General features: G+C 42.9%; 1 protein-coding gene across 1 annotated transcript; it reads left to right on the top strand.

Annotated features, from left to right (window-relative positions):
• The first annotated feature begins 1,065 nt into the window (after positions 1-1,065).
• LOC115138158 (serine/threonine-protein phosphatase PP1-beta catalytic subunit-like) lies at positions 1,066-27,697 on the top strand. Its single transcript, XM_029674688.2, has 8 exons — positions 1,066-1,192; positions 21,905-22,036; positions 22,361-22,591; positions 22,854-22,958; positions 23,389-23,460; positions 23,956-24,107; positions 26,613-26,747; positions 27,168-27,697. Exons 1-8 carry the CDS (start codon positions 1,141-1,143, stop codon positions 27,270-27,272), a joined length of 984 nt encoding a protein of 327 aa, XP_029530548.1. The 5' UTR covers positions 1,066-1,140; the 3' UTR covers positions 27,273-27,697.
• The last annotated feature ends 9 nt before the right edge of the window (positions 27,698-27,706 follow it).

Genomic DNA, 27,706 nt, shown 5'->3' with positions numbered 1-27,706 from the left:
TGGGCCAGTAGACCTACAGGCATGTGCTATCACTATACTATACAAAAATAAAGGTAAAGTCCTTATTTTACCTACATGTAGTGTGGGTCGTGCTAAAGTACAAGTACCTGTATATGTTCTTTATAGAACATACATTGGTACTGTCTTCAAGCGAGTCTAAAGGGGAAAGTCACCAGTGTGCGCATGTATCCTCGTGAGCTCTTGGATCATGCGCCAAAAGACCAAGAGGGAGCGCCAAAAGCCAAGTTAAGAAGCGCGAGCTGACCCATCACACTCTCTCCAGTCTCTACTAGCTCACTCAGAAAGTCAACTCAACTCCAGGAGGAATAAAAACCGGCCAGTCTATAAGATTGACAGTATTTATATCAATGAAATTCACCATTGATTTTGAAGTGATTTACAAATCTAGGCTACCCTGTGAGATGTATTTCATTGTTAGGTTTCTGCTTTAATCAAGAATAACATAAGAGTGCATTTATTATTATTATTTATTATGCCTTGATCAAGGGCATATCGTTACTTTTTCATTTATAGGCTACATGGAGACGCCATTAATTATTGGACATGGAAATGTTAAAAGTCATGGAGAAGTCATGACATTCCATCTGTCAAAATGTGTATGAACCCTTAACAGTGAATAATCAGAGCTCTTTATAGCGTAAATGTAATTTGTGAATTCCAGTTAACATATGCGAGTCTAATGGACCGACCTCTTCCATCCGTAATCAAGCACTGACATAAGCAAACCATGAATGAAGAAATCGCTTATTGCAATTTCCTACAGCCTACCTTACTGAATATTGCGCATGGGCTTTGGGCATTTCGGACTTCATTCCATACTATTATTAGGATATGACTGCATTGTTATTGACCTATAAAACATACACTAGACAATCTATTATGATTAGCCTACGTGTTCATATTGGAACGGTGTTATTATCTTGAACCTGTTCTATTATATAAGCTTATACCATACATTTGATTTCCTCCCAGTACAAATAAAAATTCGGGCGGAGAGACCCGGGAGCATGCATTCCGCGGCTGTGAGTCGGCGCCGGTGTTCAGGCGGTGCCTGCCAGGGTCTGTGGCAGCAGTTAGCAGTGGAGAGAGCCCTGTCTGTCAGCAGCACCCACTGTAGAAATGGCGGAGGGGGAGTTGGACGTCGACTCGCTGATCGCCCGGCTATTAGAGGGTGAGTTTATCAAAGCCTTTACATTCTTTATTTTACATTTAAAAACAAGGCGCTGGCCATTGCGTTGCGGTCTGAAACCCTGTCCTTGTAGTGGTTAGTTTACAACAGGAGGCCCTGGTTCGAGGGAAGGAGAGCCCGGAGTTGTATAGGACTATCCGGCACTTATCAGAAACACAGGCACACCTATACGTTTAACACCCCCTCTTTCTGCAGTTGTGCAAAGTACTTAAGAAAAAATATTTGAAAGTACTACTTGAGTAGTATTTGGGGGTATCTGTACTTTACTATTTATATTTTGGACTACTTTTACTTTTCTACATTCCTCAAGAAAATATACTTTTTACTCCATACATTTTCCTTGACACCCAAAAGCACTCGTACATTTTTTTAATGCTTATCAGGACAGATAAATGGTCAAATTCACGCACTTATCAAGATAAAGTCCCTGGCCACCTGTAAATGTAAAAAATATATATGTAATAGAAAATGGGGCAGTCTGGTTTGCATAATATAAGGAATTAGAAATTATTTATACTTTTACTTTCAATATTTAAGTATATTTAGCAATTACATTTACTTTCAATACTTATGTATATTTTAAACAAAATACTTTAAAACTTTTTACTGGATGACTTTTACTTGAGTCATTTTCTATTTTACTCTTGGCATTCTCTCAACCAGCTTCACCTGGAATGCTTCAACAGTCTTGAAGGAGTTCCCACTAATGCTGAGCAGTTGGCTGCTTTTCCTTCACTCTGCGGTCCAACTCATCCCAAACCATCTCAATTGGTTTGAGGTTGTTTGATTGTAGAGGCCAGGTCATCTGTTGCAGCATTCCATCACTCTCCTTCTTGGTCAAATAGCCCTTACACAGCCAGGAGGTGTGTTGGGTCATTGTCCTGTTTAAAAACAAATTATACTCCACTAAGCGCAAACCAGATGGGAAGGCGTATTGCTGCAGAATGCTGTGGTAGCCATGCTGGTTAAGTGTGCCTTGAATTCTAAATCACTGACAGTGTCACCAGCAAAGCACCATCACACCTCCTCTTCCATGCTTCACGGTGGGAACCACACATGCGGAGATCATCCGTTCACCTGCTCTGCGTCTCACAAAGACATTTGGACACATCAGACTAAAGGACAGATTTCCACCGATCTAAAGCCCATTGCTCGTGTTTCTTGGCCCAAGCAAGTCCCTTCTTCTTATTGGTATCCTTTAGTAGTGGTTTCTTTGCAGCATTTCGACCATGAAAGCCTGATTCACGCAGTCTCCTCTGAACAGTTGATGTTGAGATGTGTCTGTTACTTGAACTCTGTGAAGAATTTATTTGAGGTGCATTTATTTGAGGTGCAGTTAACTCTAATGCACTTATCCTCTGCAGCAGAGGGAACTCTGGATCTCCCTTTCCTGTGACAATAATCATGAGAGCCAGTTTCATCATAGCACTTGATGGTTTTTGTGACTGCACTTGAAGAAACTTTAAAAGTTCTTGAAATTTTCCGGATTTACTGACCCTCATGTCTTAAAGTAATGATGGACTGTCGTTTTCTCTTTGCTTATTTGAGCTTTTCTTCACATAATATGGACTAGGTATTTTACCAAATAGGCCAATCATCTGTTTACCAACCCTACCTTGTCACAACACGACTGATTGGCTCAAATACATTAAGAAGGAAAGAAATTCCACAAATGTACTTTTAACAAGGCACACCTGTTAATTGAAATCATTCCAGGTGACTACCTCATGAAGCTGGCTGAGAGAATATCAAGAGTGTGCAAAGCTGTCATCAAGGCAAAGGGTGGCTACTTTGAAGAATACAAAATCTACAATATATTTGGATTTGTTTAACACTTTTTTTGGTTACTACATGATTCCATATGTGTTATTTCCTAGTTTTGATGACTTCACTATTATAGAAAATAGTATAAAATCAAGAAAAACCCTTGAATGAATAGGTGTGTCCAAACTTTTGACTATACTGTATATATTTGATAGTTAGTGTCAGGTTGAATGAAAGGATATACTCTATTTTAGGAAAACAAACTGAGTATTGAGTCAACAATTCTATCTCTCTCTCTCTCTCATTTATTTATATATATATATATATATATATATATATATATATACACACAGAGTCAGTGGTGGAAAAAGTACCCAATTGTCATACTTAAGTAAAAGTAAAGATATCTTTTATAGAAAATGACTCATGTAAAAGTCACCCAGTAAAATACTACTTGAGTAAAAGTATAAAAGTATTGGGTTTTAAATATACTTAAGTATCAAAAGTATAAATCATTTTCTTTGATGTATTTTTTGCTTTGCATGCTCCAACACAGCACGTGTTTAGTGAGTCTGCCGTATCAGAGGCAGCAGGGATGTTCTCTTGATAAGCGTGTGAATTAGGCAATTTTCCTGTCCGCTAAACATTCAAAATGTAACGAGTACTTTTCGGTGTCAGGGAAACCGTATTAAGTAAGAAGTACATCATTTTCTTTAGGAATGTAGTAAAGTAAAAGTTGTCAAAAATATGAATTGTAAAGTACAGATACCCCCCCCCCCAAAATGCTTATTTGGTACTTTAAAGTATTTTTACTTAAGTACTTTACACAACTGCTACTCACATATGGTAAGAGGTAGAAAATTGTTTAACTTGGGTCAAACGTTTCGGTTAGCCTTCCACAAGCTTTCCACAATAAGTTGGGTGAATTTTGGCCCATTCCTCCTGACAGTAACTGAGTCAGGTTTGTGGGCCTCCTTGCTCAAACCTTTTTCAGTTCTGCCCAAAAGATTTCTATAGGATTGAGGTCAGGGCTTTGTGCTGGCCACTCCAATACCTTGACTTTGTTGTCCTTAGGCCATTTTGCCACAACTTTGGAAGTATGCTTGGGGTCATTGTCCTTTTGGAAGACCCATTTGCGAACAAGCATTAACTTCCTGACTGATGTCTTGAGATGTTGCTTCAATATATCCACATAATTTTCTTTCATCATGATGCCATCTAGTTTGTGAAGTGCACCAGTCCCTCCTGCAGCAAAGCACCCCCACAACATGATGCTGCCACCCCCGTGCTTCACGGTTGGGATGGTGTTCTTTGGCTTGCGAGCCTCCCCCTTTTTCCTCTGAACATAACGATGGTCATTATGGCCAAACAGTTCTATTTCTGTTTCATCAGACCAGAGGACATTTCTCCAAAACGTATGATCCTTGTCCCCATGTGCAGTTGCAAACCGTAGTCTGGCTTTTTTATGGTGGTTTTGGAGCAGTGACTTCTTCCTTGCTGAGTGGCCTTTCAGGTTATGTCGATATAGGACTCGTTTTACTGTGGATATAGATACTTTTGTACCTGTTTCCTCCAGCATCTTCACAAGGTCCTTTGCTGTTGTTCTGGGATTGATTTGCACTTTTCGCACCAAAGTACGTTCATTACTAGGAGACAGAACGCGTCTCCTTCCTGAGCGGTATGACGGCTGCGTGGTCCCATGGTGTTTATACTTGCGTACTGTTGTTTGTACAGATGAACGTGGTACCTTCGGGCGTTTGGAAATTGCTCCCAAGGATGAACCAGACTTGTGGAGGTCTACAATTTTTTTTCTGAGGTCTTAGCTGATTTCTTTTGATTTCCCATGATGTCAAGCACTGAGTTTGACGGTAGGCTTTGAAATATATATATACCTCCAATTGACTCAAATGATGTCAATTAGCCTATCAGAAGCTTCTAAAGCCATGACATAATTTTCTGAAATTTTCCAAGCTTTTTAAAGGCACAGTCAACTTAGTGTATGTACGTTTCTAACCCACTGGATTTGTGATTAAATTAAATAATCTGTCTGTTAACAATTGTTGGAAATATTACTTGTGTCATGCACAAGGTAGATGTCCTGACCGACTTGCCAAAACTCTAGTTTGTTAACAAGAAATTTGGAGAGTGGTTCAAAACCTAAGTGTATGTAAACTTCCGACTTCAACTGTGCTCTGAGTCCGATGCCTAGTATTATGTCACTAAGGAAGCTGGGAAATGACCTTATGTGTAGTCATCATAAAGAATTTACGGAGGGCTGTGTTCCCCTTCCTGCATGCCAATTATTTTGTACAAGCCACAGAGCGATGGACAGGCTTCTCTGTTCACGAGTAGGCACTTTTCACACTGTAAGGTACACCGTAACTACACAGACTTTAGGTCTCAGCCATTTGGAAAGTCCCTGCTTGTGCAGAAGGCTACATTTTGGCAGTTCTTTCCTAAAGTTAAGAAGCTGATCTGGTAAACATGGCAAAAGAAAATATGTTGTGTTATTAATGCGACACAGCATTCGAGTTTTAACCTTAAATCTACTGCATCAATAAAAAATACTCTTAAGTTCTCCTGACCCAGACCCTTTTTATCTTTCAAAGAAAGCCTTTTGTGCCCATAGCCAGTGTTATGAGCAGAGTTAGTTGGGGATGATGCCTCACTGAAGCAAGGCTAAATAAGATATTTCCAGAAAGGTGTGGCTATGTGCTCTTAGGAACGGCCGTCAAAGATACTGCTCTTCCCGTGTGTTTTGTAAACCTGTATATGGACCGAAGTACTGATGTACAAACGTTGAATACACACACACACAGACCAGCAGACGGACACACACACACACACACACACACACACACACACACACACACACGTAGTGGAATGTAGTCGCTGGACAAACAGAGAGAGAGCCAGTAGTGGAGAGGATGGATGTCTTCAGAACAGAGCCAGTTGTGCCCAGAGACTGAGCCAGAGGTAGGCTGCATTTTTGGCCAAGCGCTCCGTAGCACCGAGGAAACTCAGATGGGGAAATTTGCCTGATCTGTTCCTGAAGGCTTCTAGGTGTATGTGTGTATATGTGTCCTACCAGAGACCTAGCAGGAGGAGAATTCGGTGAGCTAGCTCCATGCACTACTGCTAGCCCACTTTCTATCCTGTTGGCAGGAAAAACACTGAACGTCAACCCTTAAAGGTGCAATCTGTAGTTAAAGTGTCAAAACCGATCACCCTACCACTGTTTTGGTAAACAGCTGAAGGATGGGTCTGGAGAAATGTAACCACTCTTAAATTCATAGACAGAGCTATGGATCCAAGGACTGACCATACTGTACATGATGTCAAAATGATAGTTTCAACCACTTTTTTTGTTGTTTTTGTTTGAATTTTACCCCTTTTCTCCCCAATTTCGTGGTATCCAATTGTTTAGTAGCTACTACCTTGTCTCATCGCTACAACTCCCGTACGGGCTCGGGAGAGACGTATGTTGAAAGTCATGTGTCCTCCGATACACAACCCAACCAAGCCGCACTGCTTCTTAACACAGCGCGCATCCAACCCGGAAGTGTCGGACGAAACACCGTGCACCTGGCAACCTCGGTTACCGTGCACTGCGCCCGGCCCGCCACAGGAGTCGCTGGTGCGCGATGAGACAAGGACATCCCTACCGGCCAAACCCTCCCTAACCCAGACGACGCTAGGCCAATTGAGCGTCGCCCCACGGACCTCCCGGTCGCGGCCGGTTACGACAGTTTCAACCACGTTTTGAGGCTATACAGTGTTTGTTTACAATTACATTGTTTTCAAACCAGTTCATACTTTGGGTTATGATGGAGTATAATATTTTGAACTCCGGTCACGAGGCATTTATAAGTACTATTCTTCAAGAATCAACAGGTATTTATCATTCATTTAAACGTCTTAAAATGTATGTACCAATAGCAGAGTACCCCTTTTTAATAGGCGCACAATCAAGAAGTCGGGCCACGGATAGACCCTCATCACACACACACACACACACACACACACACACACACACACACACACCTAATGAACACATCCCAGGGTTGGAGGTTCCGGGTTACTCCTTCAAATCGTTGCCTGACCTCTTTAACGGTGAGCCCTAGTGCCATTCAGCTCCCCTCCACCCGACCCCTGTCGGATCCACCATTAAATGTCAACAGACGCAGCTGTCCCCCTTCTGAGGAATTACCCACACACTCCTTCTGGTGACACAAACACACGGCAGCAGCATACTGCACAGTTGTGGAAATGGCCTCTTATGGTTCACATCTGTTGCTCTCTTTCTTCTTTATCTCCATGTCTCTCTCTCACATATACACACTTCTATCTATCTCTCTCTCACATATACACACTTCTATCTATCTCTCTCTCACATATACACACTTCTATCTATCTCTCTCTCACATATACACACTTCTATCTATCTCTCTCTCACATATACACACTTCTATCTCTCTCTCTCACATATACACACTTCTATCTCTCTCTCTCTCACATATACCCACTTCTATCTCTCTCTCTCTCACATATACCCACTTCTATCTATCTCTCTCACATATACCCACGTCTATCTATCTCTCTCTCACATATACTCACTTCTATCTATCTCTCTCACATATACTCACTTCTATCTATCTCTCTCTCACATATACTCACTTCTATCTATCTCTCTCTCACATATACTCACTTCTATCTATCTCTCTCTCACATATACCCACTTCTATTTCTCTCTCTCTCACGCACATATACCCACTTCTCTCACACACACACACACACACACACACACACACACACACACACACACATACCCACTTCTCTCTCTCTCTCTCTCTCTCTCTCTCTCTCTTTTTCAATTTATTTCACCTTTATTTAACCAGGTAGGCCAGTTGAGAACAAGTTCTCATTTAACCCTGCGACCTGACCAAGATAAACCAAAGCAGTGCGACACAAACAACAACACAGAGTTACACATGGAATAAAGAAACGTACAGTCAATAACACAATAGAAAAAGTCTATTCACAGTGTGTGCAAATTGTGTGAGGAGGTAAGGCAATAAATAGGCCATAATAGCGAAGTAAATTACAATTTAGCAAATTAACACTGGAGTGATAGATGTGCAGATGATGATGTGCAAGTAGAAATACTGGTGTGCAAAAGAGCGAAAAAGTAAATCTAAAATATATGGGTACGAGGTAGGTAGATTGGATGGGCTATTTACAGATGGGCTGTGTGCAGCTGCAGTGATCGGTAAGCTGCTCAGATAGCTGATGCTTAAAGTTAGTGAGGGAGATATAAGTTTCCAACTTCAGCGATTTTTGCATTTCGTTCCAGTCATTGGCAGCAGAGAACTGGAAGGAAAGGCGGCCAAAGGTGTTGGCTTTGGGGGTGACCAGTGAGATATACCTGCTGGAGCGCGTGCCATGTGTGGGTGCTATGGTGACCAGTGAGCTGAGATAAGGCGGAGCTTTACCGAGAAAAGACTTATAGATGACCTGGAGCCAGTGGGTCTGGCGACGATTATGTAGCGAGGGCCAGCCAACGAGATCATACAAGTCGCTGTGGTGGGTAGAGTATGGGGCTTTGGTGACAAAACGGATGGCACTGTGATAGACTTCATCCAATTTGCTGAGTAGAATGTTGGAAGCAATTTAATAAATGAAATCACCGAAGTCGAGGATTGGTAGGATGGTCAGTTTCACGAGGTTATGTTTGGCAGCGTGAGTGAAAGAGACTTTGTTGTGAAATAGGAAGCCGACTCTAGATTTAATTTTGGAGATGCTTGATGTTGAGTCTGGAATGAGAGTTTATAGTCTAGCCAGACACCTAGGTATTTGTAGTTGTCCACATATTCTAAGTCAGAACCGTCCAGAGTAGTAATGCTAGTCTGGCGGGCGGGTGCAGGGAGCGATCGGCCACGGAAGGAGTGTTGTATGGCATTTGTTAACACAGTGTCCAAAGAAGGGCCAGATGTATACAGAATGGTGTCTTCTGCGTAGAGGTGGATCAGGGAATCACCCGCAGCAAGAGCGACATCGTTGATATATACAGAGAAAAGAGTCGGCCCGAGAATTGAACCCTGTGGTACCCCCAGAGACTGCCAGAGGTCCGGACAACAGGCCCTTCGATTTGACACCCTGAACTCTATCTGAGAAGTAGTTGGTGAACCAGGCGAGGCAGTCATTTAAGAAACCAAGGATGTTGAGTCTGCCGATAAGAATGTGAGTCGGAAGCCTTGGCCAGGTCGATGAAGACGGCTGCACAGTACTGTCTTTTATCGATGGCGGTTATGATATTGTAGTACCTTGAGCGTGGCTGAGGTGCACCCGTGACCAGCTTGGAAACGGTCAGTGATCTGCTTGTTAACTTGGCTTTCGAAGACTCTCTCTCTCTCTCTCTCACATATACCCACTTTTTTCTCTCTCTCTCTCTCTCTCTCTCTCTCTCTCTCTCACATATACCCACTTCTCTCTCTCTCTCTCTCTCTCTCTCTCTCTCTCTCTCTCTCACATATACCCACTTTTTTTTCTCTCTCTCTCTCACATATACCCACTTTTTTCTCTCTCTCTCTCTCTCTCTCTCACATATACCCACTTCTCTCTCTCTCTCTCTCTCTCACTCACTCACTCACTCACTCACTCACTCACTCACTCACTCACTCACTCTCTCTCTCTCTCTCACACACACACACACAGACCCACTTCTATCTATCTCTCTCTCTCACATGTACCCACTTCTACCTATCTCTGTGTCTCTCTCACACACAGACACCCAGACAGACAGACAGACAGACAGACAGACAGACAGACAGAGAACACGTTGTGGTTTATTGACGGTGATGTGCAATAGGCAGGAACAGGGGGAGCCTGTGTTTCTACTGCATAGCTGGCTAACAGATCTAGTGATAAGAGTATAGTCTGCCCTCCCTCCTGTTGTATGACTAGAGAAAGCCTTCTGGCCGTATCATGTGGAAGGAGTAATGTAACGATACTTTAAAATAAGCTACGTTGCTGTGTGTGTGTGTGTGTGTGTGTGTGTGTGTGTGTGTGTGTGTGTGTGTGTGTGTGTGTGTGTGATGAACTGTTTACATCAGTCCCATGCCTGTGGTCTTTGATGTCACGGCCACACACCCAAGAACCGAGGTTGTTTGACATTTGTTCCGTCTGCTTTACTGTCTGTCTGTCCCTAAGCCACTGGCCTCTGGCTATATAGTACGGTCTCCTGATAGGTGGACTCTCTATCTCTCAGGGGGTCTCTCTCATTCTCCATACCGTACATATACAATATGTTTTCTTGTCACACTCTATCTGTGTTATTTAGTGCCTAGCTTTTGTCATTTTAATTTGCAAATAAATTCATTAAAAATCCTACAATGTGATTTTCTGGATTTTCTTTTCTCCATTTTGTCTGTCATAGTTGAAGTGTAAGTATGATGAAAATTATAGGCCTTTCTCATCTTTTTAAGTGGGAGAACTTGCACAATTGGTGACTGACTAAATACTTTTTTGCCCCACTGTACTATCAGTTGTCTATACTATCAGTTGTCTATACTATCAGTTTCCTATACCAGTTGTCTATACTATCAGTTGTCTCTACTATCAGTTGCCTATACTATCAGTTTCATATACCAGTTGTCTATACTATCAGTTTCCTATACCAGTTGTCTATACTATCAGTTTCCTATATCACCATTCATTTTCAACTAGTGTTTTTTTAATGTTTGTTTCATTTTTGCATCCCCCCCTCCCTTCTTCTCATTAGCTTTATAAGTATGTGTGTAATATGCAAGGGAGCCAGCACTAACTATTCCACTGCATCTCTCTCCCCTCTCTCTCTCTCTCTCTCTCTCTCTGTATGCCCACATGCCCTAGCTTACCAACAACATCCCAACAACAGCCTCTCTGTCTCGTTGCCATCACAGGTGGCCCGTGGCCCTTTTTATAGGGCACAAACAACACCATTCGGCCGTACATGAGCATGGCGACCTGCAGTTAGAGCTGGAGTCATGTTCTGTTATTCTTGTTTACGGGGCATCAGGTGGGCTTTTTTTCTTCCTAATCATGAAGTGAACTGAGTTGAGTTGATAGAGCCTTCACTGTGGGGGCGCAGTGCAGCTATGGGGTTGTGTCCAAAATGACACCCTATTCCCTAGATAGTGCAGTACTTTGGACCAGGGCCCATAGGGTGCCGTTTGAGACGCAAGCCATGCTGTTTGTGTCACTCTGGACCGAAACCTACTTGAGATCTTTACTTACTTGTAATCTTGAGATGATGTCAACGGAAGATTTACACGAAAATGTACGCACAATAAATTATGCTCATGGACCACATATTGGGATGTGTCCAAATCCGTTCCTGAACTGAGCACAGTACAGTGTACGTTGTATAGCTATGATTTCTAAGGTGTTGTTGTTGTTGTTGTTGATGGGTATGATGGTGCTCTCTGTGAAGGGGTAGAGGATGGATGGATGTCGAGCAATGACAGTGAGGGTGGCGCTCCACTGTTATGGAAACAACAATGGTGGTGCCTGTGTGTGTGGCCCGGTGGCGGGCAGTGCGGAGCGTCTCCCCCTGGCACCAGCCATGGCACAGCATTGGACTCGTGGAGGCTTTTCAGCTCGAGAGCTTTTCAGATAAACTGTTCTCATTCTCTAATCTCTCTCTCTCTCTCTCGTGTGCTTTCTCTCTCTCTCTCTCTCTCTCTCTCTCTCTCTCGTGTGCTTTCTCTCTCTCTCTCTCTCTCTCTCTCTCTCGTGTGCTTTCTCTCTCTCTCTCTCTCTCTCTCGTGTGCTTTCTCTCTCTCTCTCTCTCTCTCTCTCTCTCTCTCTCTCTCTCCATCCATCACTTGATCTTTTTCTCTCTCCCTCACTCTCTCTCTCTCTATTTTCTCTTTCTCCATGTCTCCCTCCCCTTCTTACTTTCTCTCGCTCCACAATGACGGCCATTCACCACGACACTTCACAAAGAACAAAAAAGCACTCTGAAGAAAAACTAAGGAGAAAAACATTTCTGAAATGCCATGGAAAAGCAGTTGGGATTTCTGCTTGACATTCCCTCCTGTTCTCGGACCCAGATTCGAGCCACTGCGTGTCCACTGTGGGGTCACTGGTTTCCATCCCCTGTGTGTGGGAGAGGAGGACGGAGGAGGGATGGGGGGGGGGCAGCTGAGCCAGCCTGGCCTGTTGCCCGATGGGAGAAAGCGAGATGCATGGCAACAACAAAGTAGAATGGAGATGGAGACTGGCGAAAGGTCACAGAGTTTATTACCGTAGTTGTTGTTCACTCGTGTGAAGAGACTGCGATGTTTTTGTGGAGACCTTTAAGCCTTGATTGGAGTTTGAATATTTCTAGCTGGATTGGATGTAGAAAAAGCAAATATATTTCATCTGACAATACACTGTTAAAATGTATCTGTTAAAACCACACTAAAAAGCATTCCCATTCAGTGTGGTATGTCAGTGTGACATCAGTCTGAGTCGCCCTTTCTGACACATAGTGAATGGGCTGACGTTGTGATTGGCCGACTGCAGCTGACAGGGGATGTATTGTTATGGGCCTCAGTCGTCATGGCTGCTAGTGGTGTGACTTGTTGTTGTTCTTGTCAGATTGTTGTCTAGCTAGTGGCTACAGGGCCGTAGTTACAGTACCTATGAGGACACCGAGGTCCGGACCTCGGTCATTTATTTGAAGGAAATCAAATACAATTTGGGAACTCAGTCGGGGTCTCAACTTACTGTTGCGAGGTGGAAGAGTAGAATACACAAGGTGAAATTTAGAAACTTGGTGGTGCGTCAGGAGTTTTCCTCTTATGTCACTCACTGACAGTCACTCAATTAGCCCATGTCAGTAAACATGATTTTTTTTTAGATAGCTGGCTAGACTAACTAGACTAATTTAGGAATCTTAACTTGTAGTAATCATGGCCGAATTACCAACCAGGCCCAGGGGCCCTGACTTACCCCATTGATTTTCTTAGTCACTCTCACTTAGATATTATATTACTGCAACTTGGCATAAGTCATGGCAAAATGTGTAGAGTTGCAGGACATGAGTTGTAAGAACTGCAACAACAAAAAGTGATGTAAAAGCAAATGTATTTATTTACCTTTTTGTTTATAAAGTACTTGTTCTGTTAACAGGTCCCTCTGTACGTATTAAACTGTAGCTTTTAATCCCAGAGTTCATGTGTAGCGGCTAACTGTATAGCTAACATGCTATGGCTGCTATGTGTTTGTAGATCGACGAACGTGATTGAAGCTACAGAAGCTAATGTGATAATGGCTGATGTCATTTTAGCTTCTTTTTGCTGTTCTCCAGACCTCACTAAAACCCTGACCCTGGCTACAGCCCTGAGTGGCTAGCTAGTGCACTTAGCATCAGTTGGTGGTGGCTGAAGACTTTTGAAGTGCTCTCTCTCTCTCTCTGTCCTCATTTGTCCTGAGAGATTACTTCCTACTTCCTCTCCTACGAAACAGCACCCATATATGGTAATGCTGGGAGAAGCACGGTCTGAATCTGTTTCTCTCTCCTTCTATGCCAACATTAACGGAGCCTTGCTCTCTTCAATGAATGGAAAACTTCTCAACCCACCTGACTCCTAAATAGAACACAGGCAAGGAAGTGAAAAAGATGACGGCTAAGTGGGCTGCAAGTTGCCCTATAACTAGCCACAAGACCATCTTCGTGTTATCTAGAATACAACCAAAAACGTACACAAACTGAAATTACAACCCCCCCACACACACACACACACAAATTTGTATTAAGTCTCCCATGTTCCAAATGTTGTTGAATTGCATAAAACCACCCTTTTTTAAAGATACATCCCTAATGTTATATTTTACCCAACTAGACAGCCTTTCATTACTTTGCTAAATGTGAAAATGTTGACCGTTGTCCAAACACTAAAAACACAAGCCAACAATAACAGGTGAAAAGTAATGAAAAAATGTTTCTCTGACTCCTTCAGCCCTGTCTCTGAATACCAGTGCTCTCAAATGAACGCAGCTCGCCTCTGTCGCTCTCTGCTCTAAGCACTCTGCTTTAGTTTCCCTCTCCACACCTTCCTTTCAGGCTCATCATCTACCAGGGATCGCTTTGTGGCACAACCTTCTCTCTCTGGTTGGGTTTGTTGCATCAGGGTGTAGTGTAGGAACGTGACTGACTCGCCCAGACAAGACAACCTAGCCCTCGGGAGGTGTTCTGTTGTGTGATGTGTGGTGTGTCTGTGCTTTGAGGAAACTTGTAGGAAACGTTATGCTGAAGTACTGAAATTCCCACAGAAGATTGTTGTTTCTATCCTGCATCATTCCCAGAAAGTTGTGGGAAGATTGTGTACAATATAAGCATAGGGCAACCACGTTCTTACCAAGCTCTAAGAAACATGATTCTCAGAATGTTATGCGCTAGCTGGGGTGTGTGTGTGTGTGTGTGTGTGTGTGTGTGTGCGTGCACAGGTCATGGGGAATGTTGTGTATCTCAGGGCAGGGGCAGGGCCAGACTGTCCTGTGAAGTCACACACAGTTCACAGACAGATACATGATAGAAGGGAGGGGGTGGAAGGACCACCCAGCTAGCACATTTGCTTTCTTGGAAGTTGTGGGAATGTACGTGTTTGGTTTCCCATTGGTTCTGGGAACGAAGCCATGAGTTTCCTGACCGGTAAAACAGACTGTTCTGAGAACGGTAGTGAGAATTTTGCCTGTTCTAGAAACGTACATTTTTAGGTTGCAGGGAGATTCTGAGAATGTTTTACTATGGTTCCCTGAGTTTTCCTTGGAGTTTTTATTAACGTTCTGAGAACAGAAATTATAGGTTATTTGGAGGTTTTTGAGTAATTTAACTTTAACTGAATGTTTCAATACAACTTTTAATAACACTGCTGGCTTAGTTTGGGTTAACTGTTTGGAACTTCAAACACAGGACACATGGAAATTCATTTGCTTAGACATTAATGCGAACACATTTATTTTTATTGTGGCACGGCGTCGGTTTGAATCTATGATATTTTGTTCTCTATCCATGAATTTAGTCCACTGCACCACCAAGATGGAGCTAGCACACCATGTGTGCTTTTTTTACTCATACAAAGCTGTTCATTTTAGTCTATTCAAACAGACCCCATTTCAAAGGAAACACACACTCATTAAGATCAGGTGTGGCCAATTAGTGGGCGTGGCCAACACACCTGAACACACTTAACAAAATAGAGGGTAGAGAGAGAGAGTTGTTGACGCTGAGAATTAAATGTTTTTAAATAACATTCTTAGAACGTTCTTTGAACGTTGCTAATGTTTTCTTGTGTTTTTTATGGAACGTTTTCTTAATGTTCTGAGTACATGATTTTAAATAAAACCATGAGGAAGCCTGTAAGAAATGTTATGAAATACTGAAATCCCCACAGATGAACGTTGTTCGTTAATGTTCTCTGAATGTCAAACCAGTTGGAAAACGTTCCAAAAATGTTATTAAATGTAACCATATTTTAGCTTTTAGGAAATGTGTTAAAGTAATGAAATACCCCCAAAATTACATTCTTTTGTCAAGATCCTTAAATGTGCTGAGAACGTTCCAAAGCCAAACAACTGTCCTGCACCATCCCCAGAAAGATGTGGGAAGGTTGTATGCAAAATAACCGTAGGACAACCATGCTCTCACCAAGCTCTAAGAAACATATGGTTCTCAGAACGTTATGCGCTAGCTGGGCAGGATTCCACAGCTTTTAGAAGAACCATAAGATGAGAGCGGGAGAAAGGGGGAAAGAAGAGGAGAGGATAGAAGGAGAGGGTCTGGATGAGAGAGCTGCATAGCAGTGATCTGATCTGGCAGAGGGAAGATTGCAGGGCACTGGAAAGGACATTTTGTACTGGCTTACGAAAGGTCAGGCTCTGTACCCCTATTCTCCTCTTACCCCCCTTTGCAGTCTGTACACACACACATACACACACACACACACACACTGTCAGAACATGGCCAAATTAGGAGTGATGAATTGGATGTTGGAGCAAGAGATTTCCTTTTCAAACAAAACCAAAGGAAAACCTAACTTGCAACCCGTACCAACCTCTCATGCAAAGCAATAGCAATCCACGACGCAACTTCAATGTCTTTTCAAGTCGAGCACATTTGTCAAAATTACAGCTTATTCTATCGGGCTCTGGCTCATTTTGACTCGGCACAAGCGAACAAGTGGTGCCGCCTATTCATAAACATCCAGGACCCAGGGTGTGCTGTTCTAGTCTGCTCGCCACGTCAGTCAGTGGCCATGACATGCCACATTAGTATTCACACCATGGGGTAGGTGGAGTGGTGGAGGCTCTGTGTCTGCCAATCGGCTCTGCCTTCAGCTAGCAACCCAACGCTCATCAACAACTTGCCTCGCAGATGACCTCCCTGGTGTGTTGCCATGGTGACTGCCTGTGGTACCGCCCCTCGCCGTCGAAACGCTGCAGTGCAGAGAAAAGGGGCAGGATCAGTGGGTTGATACCTCCCGCGAATCCGCCAGTGGTTGCAGCTGAAGTCAAGGTCACAAGACTGTGGCTGGCAGGCAGCAGTGTACGTGTCAGTGCACACGTCTTTTTCTGTGTGTGTGTGTGTGTGTGTGTGTGTGTGTGTACACCTTTATGCGTTTTACAATGATGTGGACATGTGTGTGCGCGCACATCTTTGTGTTTGTGTGTGGCATTTCCATCTAAAATGACCCATGAGCACCAACATGTGAAGTTCATAGGAGCATGTCAAATTAGGTGTCTAATGAAAGCTAAGAGTCTATATTTTGGGGCGAAATGAAGGCATAGATACATTTGTCAACCATTTCCCATTCTAAAATTTGGGAATAAGCAAAAGCTTTAATTTCTGGTCAACCAGATGGAAAAGTGGTCTTAGACAACATCTACTGGTATTAGAAATACATCCAAACACAATCATGTTGACATAAAACCCTTGCAAACCAATATCAACATTTATATTTAGTTTTGTATAAATGATTTTCCTTCTGTAAGTTGAAGAAACATTGCCTTGTAATTCCATTGATTCATTATTAAGTGATTAAAACTCAGTTCTGTTACCAAATCAGTAACGAAATTACTGCAATTGAACTGGCAACAATGGGAAATTATAGTAGTCACAAACTACAGTTGTGTCACCTGCAACTGTCCTCCCTTCCACTGGCACACTGTTATGTTCAGCTCATGACTGTTTTTTTTACCCTCTTTCTGTTGTTAAAGCAAGACTGCGAAAACAGTCAGGACAACTCCTCCTTCTCACTTTCCCTCTCCCTCTCTCTCTCTCTCTCCCTCTCTCTCTCTCTCTCTGCCGCTCTCTCTCTCTCTCTCTCTCTCTCTCTCTCTCCTATTTCTCTCCAGTTAATGTCACCTCTCCCGGCTCTTGCTGACACCTACCACCCACACTCTACACAAGTAGAAAAAATGGTTCCAAAAGGATTTCTCGGATGTCCCCATTGGACAGGGGCGTCAAACTCATTCCATGGAGGGCCTAGTGTCTGCTGGTTTTTAGTTTTTCAGACCTGGACAACCAGGTGAGGGGAGTTCCTTACTAATCAGTGACCTTAATTCATCAATCAAGTCCAAGGGAGGAGGGAAAACTCGCAGACACTCGACCCTCCGTGGAATGAGTTTGACACGTGCCGTAGGATTCCAGCTAGAACCATTTTGGGTTCCAGGTAGAACCTCTTTGGGTTCCATGTAGAACCCTCTGTGGAAGGTAGCAACTTTCTAAAAATGTACCGCCTTTCCATTTACTGTGACGAGCAACCTCACCCACTGACCACTGACCCACAGCGGATGTCCATGGACTCTGAAAAGTAGTTGAAATTCGGTCAGTCTGCCCTGGCCGGGCCAAATCTGAGCCAGTCATAGACATCTGTTTCTGTCGTTCTGCCCTCAACAACAGCTCCCGGATTACCAATGTGGCAGTCCCCCACACCTCTCTGATTCAGACCTTGTGTCCAATTGACGGTACAAATTAGTGTAATCCTTTTGTGGCAGACATTTTGAAAGTGAGAAATCTGAGTCAACGTGTAATTCCGTTATCGTGGAATTGCCCTGTAGCTTCGGCTGCGAATGTGCATGTCTGTCATATAGACCTTTCCATTACATGTAAGGCCATCCACTGCGGTCCAGTGTTGCAGTGCGGTGGTGGCCCGGCTGTGGAGTCTGTGTTGATTCTCTCCTCTCATATGTTGGGACTCCCAGTCGCTTCTCTGCAAACACCTCACCACTGGTCTGAGGTGGAGGAGGTGTGTGGAGGGTCTGAGGACAACACACACAGAGACATGCACACACCCTCTGACCCCATCCTCCACAGGTTTTATCCTCACTGGAGAGTGTGTGTGTGTGTGTGTGTGTGTGTGTGTGTGTGTGTTGGAAGTCAGACGGTGTTGTTTATATTCCTGAATGTGACTATATTTTCTGATAGAGACCCCCGTCTAAATCACCAACTAGGAGGGCAGACTGTTCAATAGGAAGGCTAGGTCCACTTAGTTCTGCCTCCTGGCCTCATTGTATAGGACTCTCTTAGGGATACTAGAAATATGATATATTTTTAGATAACGTTCTCCTGTGGGTTTGGAGGAGAAGAGGGAATGTTTACACAGCTTGATTTAAGGTCTCAATGCAGAAATAGCCGGGTCACACAAAGTACCAGGCGACAGTGGGTCAATCCATTTGAATTGAATTTTCACTTTTTGACAGCATCCCTTTTGATTTAAACAAAACGTTTCATATGTTTGCCCGTGGAAAAAGTGGTCAGAAAATGAGTTTTGGACCTGAATGCCAAAACATAAAGTTGACCCATTTTGAATACCCCAACATACTGAGACGTTTGTGTCCTTTATCACTGGAAAAGATAAGCCATTGAGTTTGATATCATTTAAAAGCTTACAAAACAGCGTTGTCAAACTATTTGATAAATGATGCCTTTAAAAAAAACGACTTTTAACTTCAATTATCTAAATGCGTAAACTCTGTTTTAATGTTGTTGTAGTTTAGACCCGACTTTACCTCAGGTTTCTGTGTTGTGCCTGCTATCGGTTGAGACACAAAATGCTCTTGAATATAGGGTGGGTGTCAATTCAATCATAGAAATATAAATCACAGAATGGTCATATCCCATCAGACCACTGCAATTTCGTTGGTACACCATTTACATTTTAATCGATTTTGAACTTCTAATTGCTACCACAAAGATGGCCACCGGTACTCCCACCCTCAAACGTCAACTTAAATGGTTGTGTCCATTCTAGTATCTATATTTCTATTATTTCAATAGGTTTCCTATGGAGGATTGACAGTGTAATTTAAAACAGATATTCTCCGATGTGCGGACATCCAACCATCGAAAGTTGAAATTGTAATTTTATTCCCCTTTTAGCACATTTGTCAGCCAAAACATGACACCCACCCTGTATTGAAGAGCATTTTTTGTCTCAACCGTTGGCGGGCACAACACAGAAACCTCAGCTGATGTAAAATAGGGTCTAAGCTACACGTTTTTAGATCATTAGCATTTAAAGGTTTAAAAAATTACATGGTTTTATCTTTAATTAAATCAATGATAAAATAGTTTGACAACCCTGTTTGTAAGCTTTTAAGTGATCTCAATCTCAACCATTTTATCGCTTTCTGTGCAGTTCAAATATGTTTGGAAGGTTCCATTCAAATCAAATGGATTTACCCCTGTGCTATGGGTCGGGTGCTAGGCAGTGGCTCAGTCACTTCTAGGAATCTCTGGTTCTCTGGCTCATGCCGGAACTGTAGTCTGTCATTAAATGGGCAGCAATGAAACTGCTAAATGGTATACATGCTTAGGGATATGGCAACTAATCCATTGTGCATGACTTTGGGAATCTGCCATCTACATCTGCAATGTGCTATTTTTTAAACAGACTGAATATTTTGTGCTTTTTTTCCCCTCCCAAATGCATGCTGTGAAAACCCTTTCTCTTAGTTATAACTGAAGAAACCTAGTTTGCTAAAAATCTAGGATGAATTGTGCCTAATTGTTTACAATTGACTTTTTCATTTGGAATACTTTAGGGACACCTGTGTCGACATAAATGAATGTGACCCAATTACAGTGCATTCGGGAAGTATTCAGACCCCTTGACCTTTTTTCTAAAAAAAAATGTTTACGTTACAGCCTTATTCTAAAATTGATTAAATCAAATCTAAATCCTAATCAAATCTACACACAATACCCCATAATGACAAAGCAAAAACTGGTTTTTTGAAATGTTTACACATTTATTAAAACAGGAATATCTTATTTACATACAGTACCAGTCAAAAGTTTGGACACACCTACTCATTCAAGGGTTTTTCTATATTTTTTCTATTTTCTACATTGTAGAATAATAGTGAAGACATTAAAACTATGAATTAACACATATGGAATCATGTAGTAACCAAAATAGTGTTAAACAAATCAAAACATATTTTATATTTGAGATTCTTCAAAGTAGCCACCCTTTGCCTTGATGAGAGCTTTGCACACTCTTTGCATTCTCTCAACCAGCTTCACCTGGAATGCTTTTCCAACAGTCTTGAAGGAGTTCCCACATATGCTGAGCACTTGTTGGCTGCTTTTCCTTCACTCTGCGGTCCAACTCATCCCAAACCATCTCAATTGGGTTGAGGTCGGGTGATTGTGGAGGCCAGGTTATCTCATGCAGCATTCCAGCACTCTCCTTCTTGGTCAAATAGCCCTTACAGTCTGGAGATGTATTTTAGGTCATTGTCCAGAGAAAAATGGGAGAAACTCCCCAAATACAGGTGTGCCAAGTTTGTAGCGTCATACCCAGGAAGACTCGATGCTGTAATCGCTGCCAAATGTGCTTCAACAAAGTACTGAGTAAAGTGTCTGAATACTTATGTAAATGTGTTATTTCTGGTTTTTATTTTTTATAAATTTGCAAACATCTCTTTGTCATTATGGGGTATTGTGTGTAGATTAATCGGGGGTGGGGCGATTTAATCCATTTTAGAATAAGGCTGGAACGTAACAAAATGTGGAAAAAGTCAAGGGGTCTGAATATTTTCCAAATGCACTTCATGTCATGTAAAATAACAACAACAACAACCACAGCCAGCACTGTTTTACTGTTACAGTAGGAGTAGGTCTACCTGTACCTGCCATAGTGTGAGAAAAGGCACTTACTGTACACAGCCCCAGCCCTGCCCAAATTATTCTGAATGGCTGGCGTTGTGAGGTCAAATAGACTGTCAGTCTATCTGGACCGCTGTGTTGACACAACCCAGGCCCTCATATTTACCCTTTTTGGCTTTTTCATGAAAACCTCACCCTCGGGACACTGGGCCGGACTGACTCGCCATGTGTTCCTGTTGTGGTTATAAAAACACAGATTTTAAAAACGTGAAAAGTAAGTCAAAAGGAATTCGGGGTGCGTGCTCGGGGGTAGTAGGCGGTACCTGCTTAGTAGAGTGTTGTGCCTGAACTGGATTAGTCCCACCCCCCCTCCACTCCACCCCCCTTCAGTCATCACTTCAGGCAGGCCTCGGTAGTACTGCACTATCACGCTGACTACTGAGAAGCCAAAAAAGAACACCGTCACGTATAGAATGTAGGTCTGTTGCACCTGGCAGACAGATGGAAGTGTCACGACAGACGACATGCAGTTCTTAAAGGGACATTACACTTTCAAATCAAAGTCTGTCAGACGTTTTCAGACCTCTGAAGGATTCTAATGTCAAGATTTAAACCACAACTGATGCCGTGGGATGGGGTTTAATCTTGACCCCACTCTACATTTTCAGGTCTGAAAACATCTGACAGTTTTTTACATTTAAAAAAGAAAATTGGAGTGAAATGTGTCTTTTAAGTTCCAGTACCCCTTTGCCATCAAATCTAACTGTCTCTGTCGGTCTCTGTGTCAGTGCGGGGATGTCGCCCTGGGAAGATTGTGCAGATGTCAGAGGCTGAGGTGAGGGGCCTCTGCATCAAGTCCAGAGAGATCTTCCTCAGCCAGCCCATCCTCCTGGAACTGGAGGCTCCCCTCAAGATCTGTGGTAGGTGATGATGATGATGATGACAAATATGATGAATCCCCACTACATCTCCCCTCCACTTTTTAACCTCATCACGTTGAGTGTGATTATTATAGCGCCATACAATGACATTATTATCGGGTCTCTGTCGAGCGCATTGAGTAAAAGCCTCTCCGGGGATTTTGAAGATCTGTTGGTCTGCGCAGAATCTGTGCATCTCGAACACACATCGTTTCCCCTCCATGTCCAGTTCTGCACCTGTCATTCATGAATTGCCCTGACTGTGGATAGCTAGGCTAGGGTAGTTACGCTCCTCCTTTCTCTCCCACCTCCTCCCGCTCTCAGGTGACATCCACGGCCAGTACACAGACCTGCTGCGGCTCTTCGAGTACGGGGGCTTCCCGCCCGAGGCCAACTACCTGTTCCTGGGAGACTACGTGGACCGAGGGAAGCAGTCCCTGGAGACCATCTGTCTACTGCTGGCCTACAAGATCAAATACCCCGAGAACTTCTTCCTCCTCAGGGGCAACCACGAGTGTGCCTCCATCAACCGCATCTACGGCTTCTACGACGAGTGTGAGTAGCACGCCTGCTTGCACACACGCTCTGCACACACATACACTTCAATACACTGCCTAGTGCAATTGTTTTGGTTTCATACAAGTAATTGAGCCAAATACCCCCACCGCGACACGCACATTAATGAATGCTTATTTGGAAAAACAAATGCAGCCATTCAACACAGGGCGGCCTCTGTCACAAGAGTAAAATTGCTGGAATTACAAGATCCCTGATGTTACAAAGTCTGTTTTTTTTTCTTGTCTCACTGTTTCTCCAGGTAAGCGCAGATTCAACATAAAGCTGTGGAAGACATTTACTGACTGCTTCAACTGCCTTCCCATCGCTGCCATCGTGGATGAGAAGATCTTCTGTTGCCATGGAGGTACAGCACTGCTGGAGGAGCTGCCACTCAAACTCCCTGTCTGTGACTTGGCTGTTAAACGGTCATCGTCTTGCTCAGCAAATGAATATGAAAGTTGATGTAGCAAACCTTTTCTCCTGTCAGTCAAATGAACACCCTATAGAACAAATCAGTCACATCATTATTTTGTGCATTACAATAATTATTACATACTACGCATGTTTTCAACATGTGTACAATGGAATAACAATGCAAGCAGGACATTGGACATGAGTCATGACTATAACGAGGTGCAAAAAAAATAGTTAAAGGCTCCGTGTCGAGCGGTATCCTACAACGGGCTGGTTCTGGCAGGAAAAGTGACCTTGAAAGTGTGTGGATTTTAAATGGATGTGTTTTTGATTACTGTGACTGAGTGCTATTGTCTCTGTGCTCCTCTGTCTCCTACCAGGCCTCTCTCCAGACTTGCAGTCTATGGAGCAGATCCGTCGCATCATGAGACCCACAGACGTTCCTGACACGGGTAGGTCCACACACACACACACACACACATATATATCTATTTATATACACACACCTCTCCAACATTACAAAAACAAGTGCTATTTCCTTTAGCGGACAGTAGTGGTCAGTATTTCCTAAGCAAAATTTGATTGAATTGCCCACAGTGTGTTCCCAGATTATTGTACTGTACAATGTAGCTAATTCTTTAAAGATTTTCTGATTCTCAAAACCAATTGACTTTTGACATTACCATGTGGGTTATTTAAAAATGATTTAAAAGACTGTTCATGTGTCCAGGATAAACCTATTGTTATACAGTAGACCTATGTATAATTATATCTAAATAAGGTTGATACTCACTGTATAAGTCACAGAAAACCTGACTGTCTGGTTCATTTTTAAAGAGAAGTACATCACAGAACTTTCTAGAACACATCTCCTTATATGGTCACGATGTGAACCACCAAAGCCATTGTTCACGTCTCAGATCCTGCTGTGTGTGTGTGTGTTCCAGGGTTGCTGTGTGACCTGCTGTGGTCGGACCCAGACAAAGACGTTCAGGGTTGGGGGGAGAACGACCGCGGGGTCTCGTTCACATTTGGGGCTGATGTGGTCAGCAAGTTCCTCAACCGTCACGATCTGGACCTCATCTGCAGAGCCCACCAGGTACAACTGAAGTGACCTGTCATTCTGATAGGGAAAAAATACACTACCCACTGGGCACAAACTGGTTGAGTCAACATTGTTTCAACAGAATCAGTCAACGCATTGTGACGCGGAATCTACGTGGAACATAAATTGTATTTGAAAAAAAGTAGTCCACGTAAACTGTTGTTTTGACGGTAACATTTCAACCACACGATTATGTCACCATGGTAAACAAATGTCAACAGAGACAAACCTTGTATAAAATATGTTGAGTTTGTACCTTTAAAACAATGTCAGATCTTCAATGTTATATCCACGACTTCAATGTTATATCCAAAAACGAAAAACAATAGGCTGGGTCAGCACCTCCTACTAAAGAATTGATATCTCTACAGTCTCCCATCCAGGGTTTTAACCAAGCCCAGCCTTGATTATCTATGATATTTGACACCGATTATTACCAATGTGCTGTTCGTGAGAATGATTGTTGAGAGATCTCCACTTTAAAACGAAATAGATTCACAGTTGCTATCAAAGTCATTTCAAAGGGTATATTTAACAGAGCAAATTAAATGTGACCATACTTTATCACTTTGATCATCAGTGATGCTATTTAGGCCTGTATAGCATCTGCAAAGTCATCAACAGCCATGGTTTCAATTAAACCAAGGATGCAACTAAAAATAGACCATCCAAAAGGCCTAGGCTTTCAAGCTCTGGTTTGATTTCAAATGTAATGATATTTAGAGCCAACGCAAACCAAACATCAACATTTGAAGGCGATGTATCTTCTGCTTGGACACTTCCATCCGTGCCACTGAATTAGTCTGGCGTTAATTCCAATTGGTTTTCAAATTAATCATTGATATGTTGGATTCACATCTCCATCTCAACAAAAATGAATGTTAAAAGAATGGAATTGTCAGATGGAAGTATCCCAGCAGTAGATACATCTCCTTTAAATGTTGATATTGGGTTATATTGTCAACCAAACACAATTCAGTATTACATTGTAGCACCGTAAATAGACTAAAGTTAAGGGTCTTTTACAAACGTTTGTAACGTTCAACCTTAAAACGAGTAACACATCCATGGCCATATTTTAAGGTGACTGTAACTATAAAGGTCTTCTTCTGTAATCATATAAAGCGTGTGTGTTCAAGGTAGCATGCATAGGTTGTCACAGGTCTGTAGAGAACTTCACAATTGCTGTAATAGTCTGCGCAGAATCTTTAACAGCATTGATTACTTGTACCAGGTATAATTTACATTTTTTTGACTTTCTTTAAAACTAATTTGGTGAGTCCCGTATGGACTCAGGAGAGGCGAAGGTCGAGAGCCTCCGAAACGCGACTCTGTCAAGCCGCACTGCTCGCTTAACCCGGAAGCCAGCTGCACCAATGTCAAAAGTCAGCGTGCATGTGCCCGGCCCGCCACAAGGAGTCACTAGAGCACGATGGGACAAGGACACCGGCCAAACCCTCCCCTAACCGGGCGACGCTGGGCTAATTGTGCGCCACCTCATGGGTCTCCCGGTCGCGACACAGCCTGGAATCAAACCCGGGTCTGTAGTGACGCCTCAAGCACTGCAGGGCAGTGCCTTAGACTGCTGCGCCACTCGGGAGGCCCTGTACCATGTACTTTTAATGTAATCTCAACTGCAATCCAGGTCATTTGGTTCTTCTATTAGATGAACCACAGTGATAACACATTAATCTGTTATCAAAAATATCTGACATTGTATTCCCATTTGAACTTTGCTGTGCTTTTAAATGGTTGAAAGCACAGCATACATCATTCGGGTGACAACTGAACTGAACCAAAAATCTGACCTAATTTTTCCATTGGAATTTGGTTGTGCAAATTCAACTAATATTTGGCTGTCTTTTTGAGTGGGTGAATATAGGTTATAAACTCATTAACGTCTCAACCAAATATGACCCAATTATCCATGTATGCCCAGTGGGTAGCCTATAGTTTAGTCTAGTGTAGGTTCTAGACTAAGCTAGTTCATAATCATAATGTACTACATGGCCAGTGACCTTCCTATTCTACCTTTCCAACTCTCTATCTTTCCCATAAAGGAAAGGGGTATACCTAGTCAGTTGTACAACTGAAATGTGTCTTCCGCATTTAACTCAACCCTTCTGAATCAGAGAGGTGTGGGGGGCTGCCTTAATTGACATTCCACGTCTTCTGTGTCCGGGGAACCGTTGGTTAACTTCCTTGCTCAGGGGCAGAACGACAGATTTCTACCTTGTCAGCTCGGGGATTCGATCCAGCAACCTTTACTGGCCCAACGCTCCTACCGCCAGGCTTATAAGCCACTTCTTAAAAAAACATTTTTTTCACTACCTTCACTCTTAGATAAAGCACTCTTACACTGACATACACACAGACAGCAGCACATGAAAAGTATTATACACCTCACTTGCAATACTACAACTTAACTCTGTAAAATACATTGACTAGCTTGACTGTGATACTGCGGGTCCTCTGATGTGCTGACTGTGTCTCCACCAGGTGGTGGAGGATGGATATGAGTTCTTTGCCAAGCGGCAGCTGGTGACTCTGTTCTCAGCTCCTAACTACTGTGGAGAGTTTGACAACGCCGGCGGCATGATGAGCGTTGACGAGACCCTGATGTGCTCCTTCCAGGTAAAAGCAGTGTCATTGGCACCACTGACAACCGCAGCTGGTTTCCGTCTGTATGGAGTACGATTGGTGTGGATGTAAAATCAGAGACACCGACTACGAACATTCTCATAAGTCCCTAAAATGTATCATTCCACACAGTGAAGTTTGTACACCGTTTAAGCAATAAGCCTCTTGTCCATTCTATATTGTGACTATATCACGACTATCACTCGGATACACCCTTAGGTGTGATATAATTATACTGTTTAGTCTCTTATTGTGTCTATTACATTTACATTTAAGTCATTTAGCAGACGCTCTTAATGATTCACCAAACATATTAAAGAAGAATTAGGTACAATTATACAGGTGGTATACGCCTTTGATTGGGATTTAGGTGTATGATCCATGTATCTGTCCTTGTCCACTACAACTGTGCAGATCCTGAAGCCGTCTGAGAAGAAGGCCAAGTATCAGTACGGAGGGATGACCTCTGGCCGACCCGTCACCCCGCCCCGCACAGCCGTCCCGCCAAAGAAACGGTGAACGTGGGCGCGAGGAAGGAGATGAGCGGACGTCGTGGATTAGCGACGGTCTCTCATCCGCTTTCCACGAGAGAAACACTTGTCAGAGAAAGTAGATTAAACCCAAAGCAAAGTTTGATTTTATGCCCCCCGACACCCCCACCGGTTTTTCATTTTAATTCCCCTCTGAACTTTTGTCATGCACCGCTCTCCTGCCAAAGGCTTTTTTTTAGCAACTGTGTAACCAACCACAATTGTTTTTTTGAAGTAGTCATTCTGTTTGCAGAAGTGTTTTTTTTCTTCTTCTTGCGTTTTTGGGCTTATAGCAGAATGACCGGCTACTAGCTCCAGTTGAGCATTTCATTCCTATCCAGTAAGAACAGGTGTTAATGACGACTGCTGGGTTTTCAATAAAAAATAAATTTAAAAAATGAGGAATAAACCTTATTACATGGT

This window comes from Oncorhynchus nerka, linkage group LG12 (assembly GCF_034236695.1).
Source record: "Oncorhynchus nerka isolate Pitt River linkage group LG12, Oner_Uvic_2.0, whole genome shotgun sequence".
NCBI classification, from domain to species: domain Eukaryota; kingdom Metazoa; phylum Chordata; class Actinopteri; order Salmoniformes; family Salmonidae; genus Oncorhynchus; species Oncorhynchus nerka.
The sequence above is the reverse complement of the archived record's forward strand: the minus strand, read 5'-3'. Positions and strand labels throughout refer to the sequence as shown.

Excerpts from the sequence above, each read along its gene's own strand:
- LOC115138158 (XM_029674688.2), top strand. The coding sequence starts at position 1,141 with ATGGCGGAGGGGGAGTTGGACGTCGACTCGCTGATCGCCCGGCTATTA. Across the intron at positions 1,193-21,904 it reads GATCGCCCGGCTATTAGAGG|TGCGGGGATGTCGCCCTGGG; the intron begins GTGAGTTTATCA and ends TCTCTGTGTCAG. Across the intron at positions 22,592-22,853 it reads CTACGGCTTCTACGACGAGT|GTAAGCGCAGATTCAACATA; the intron begins GTGAGTAGCACG and ends CTGTTTCTCCAG.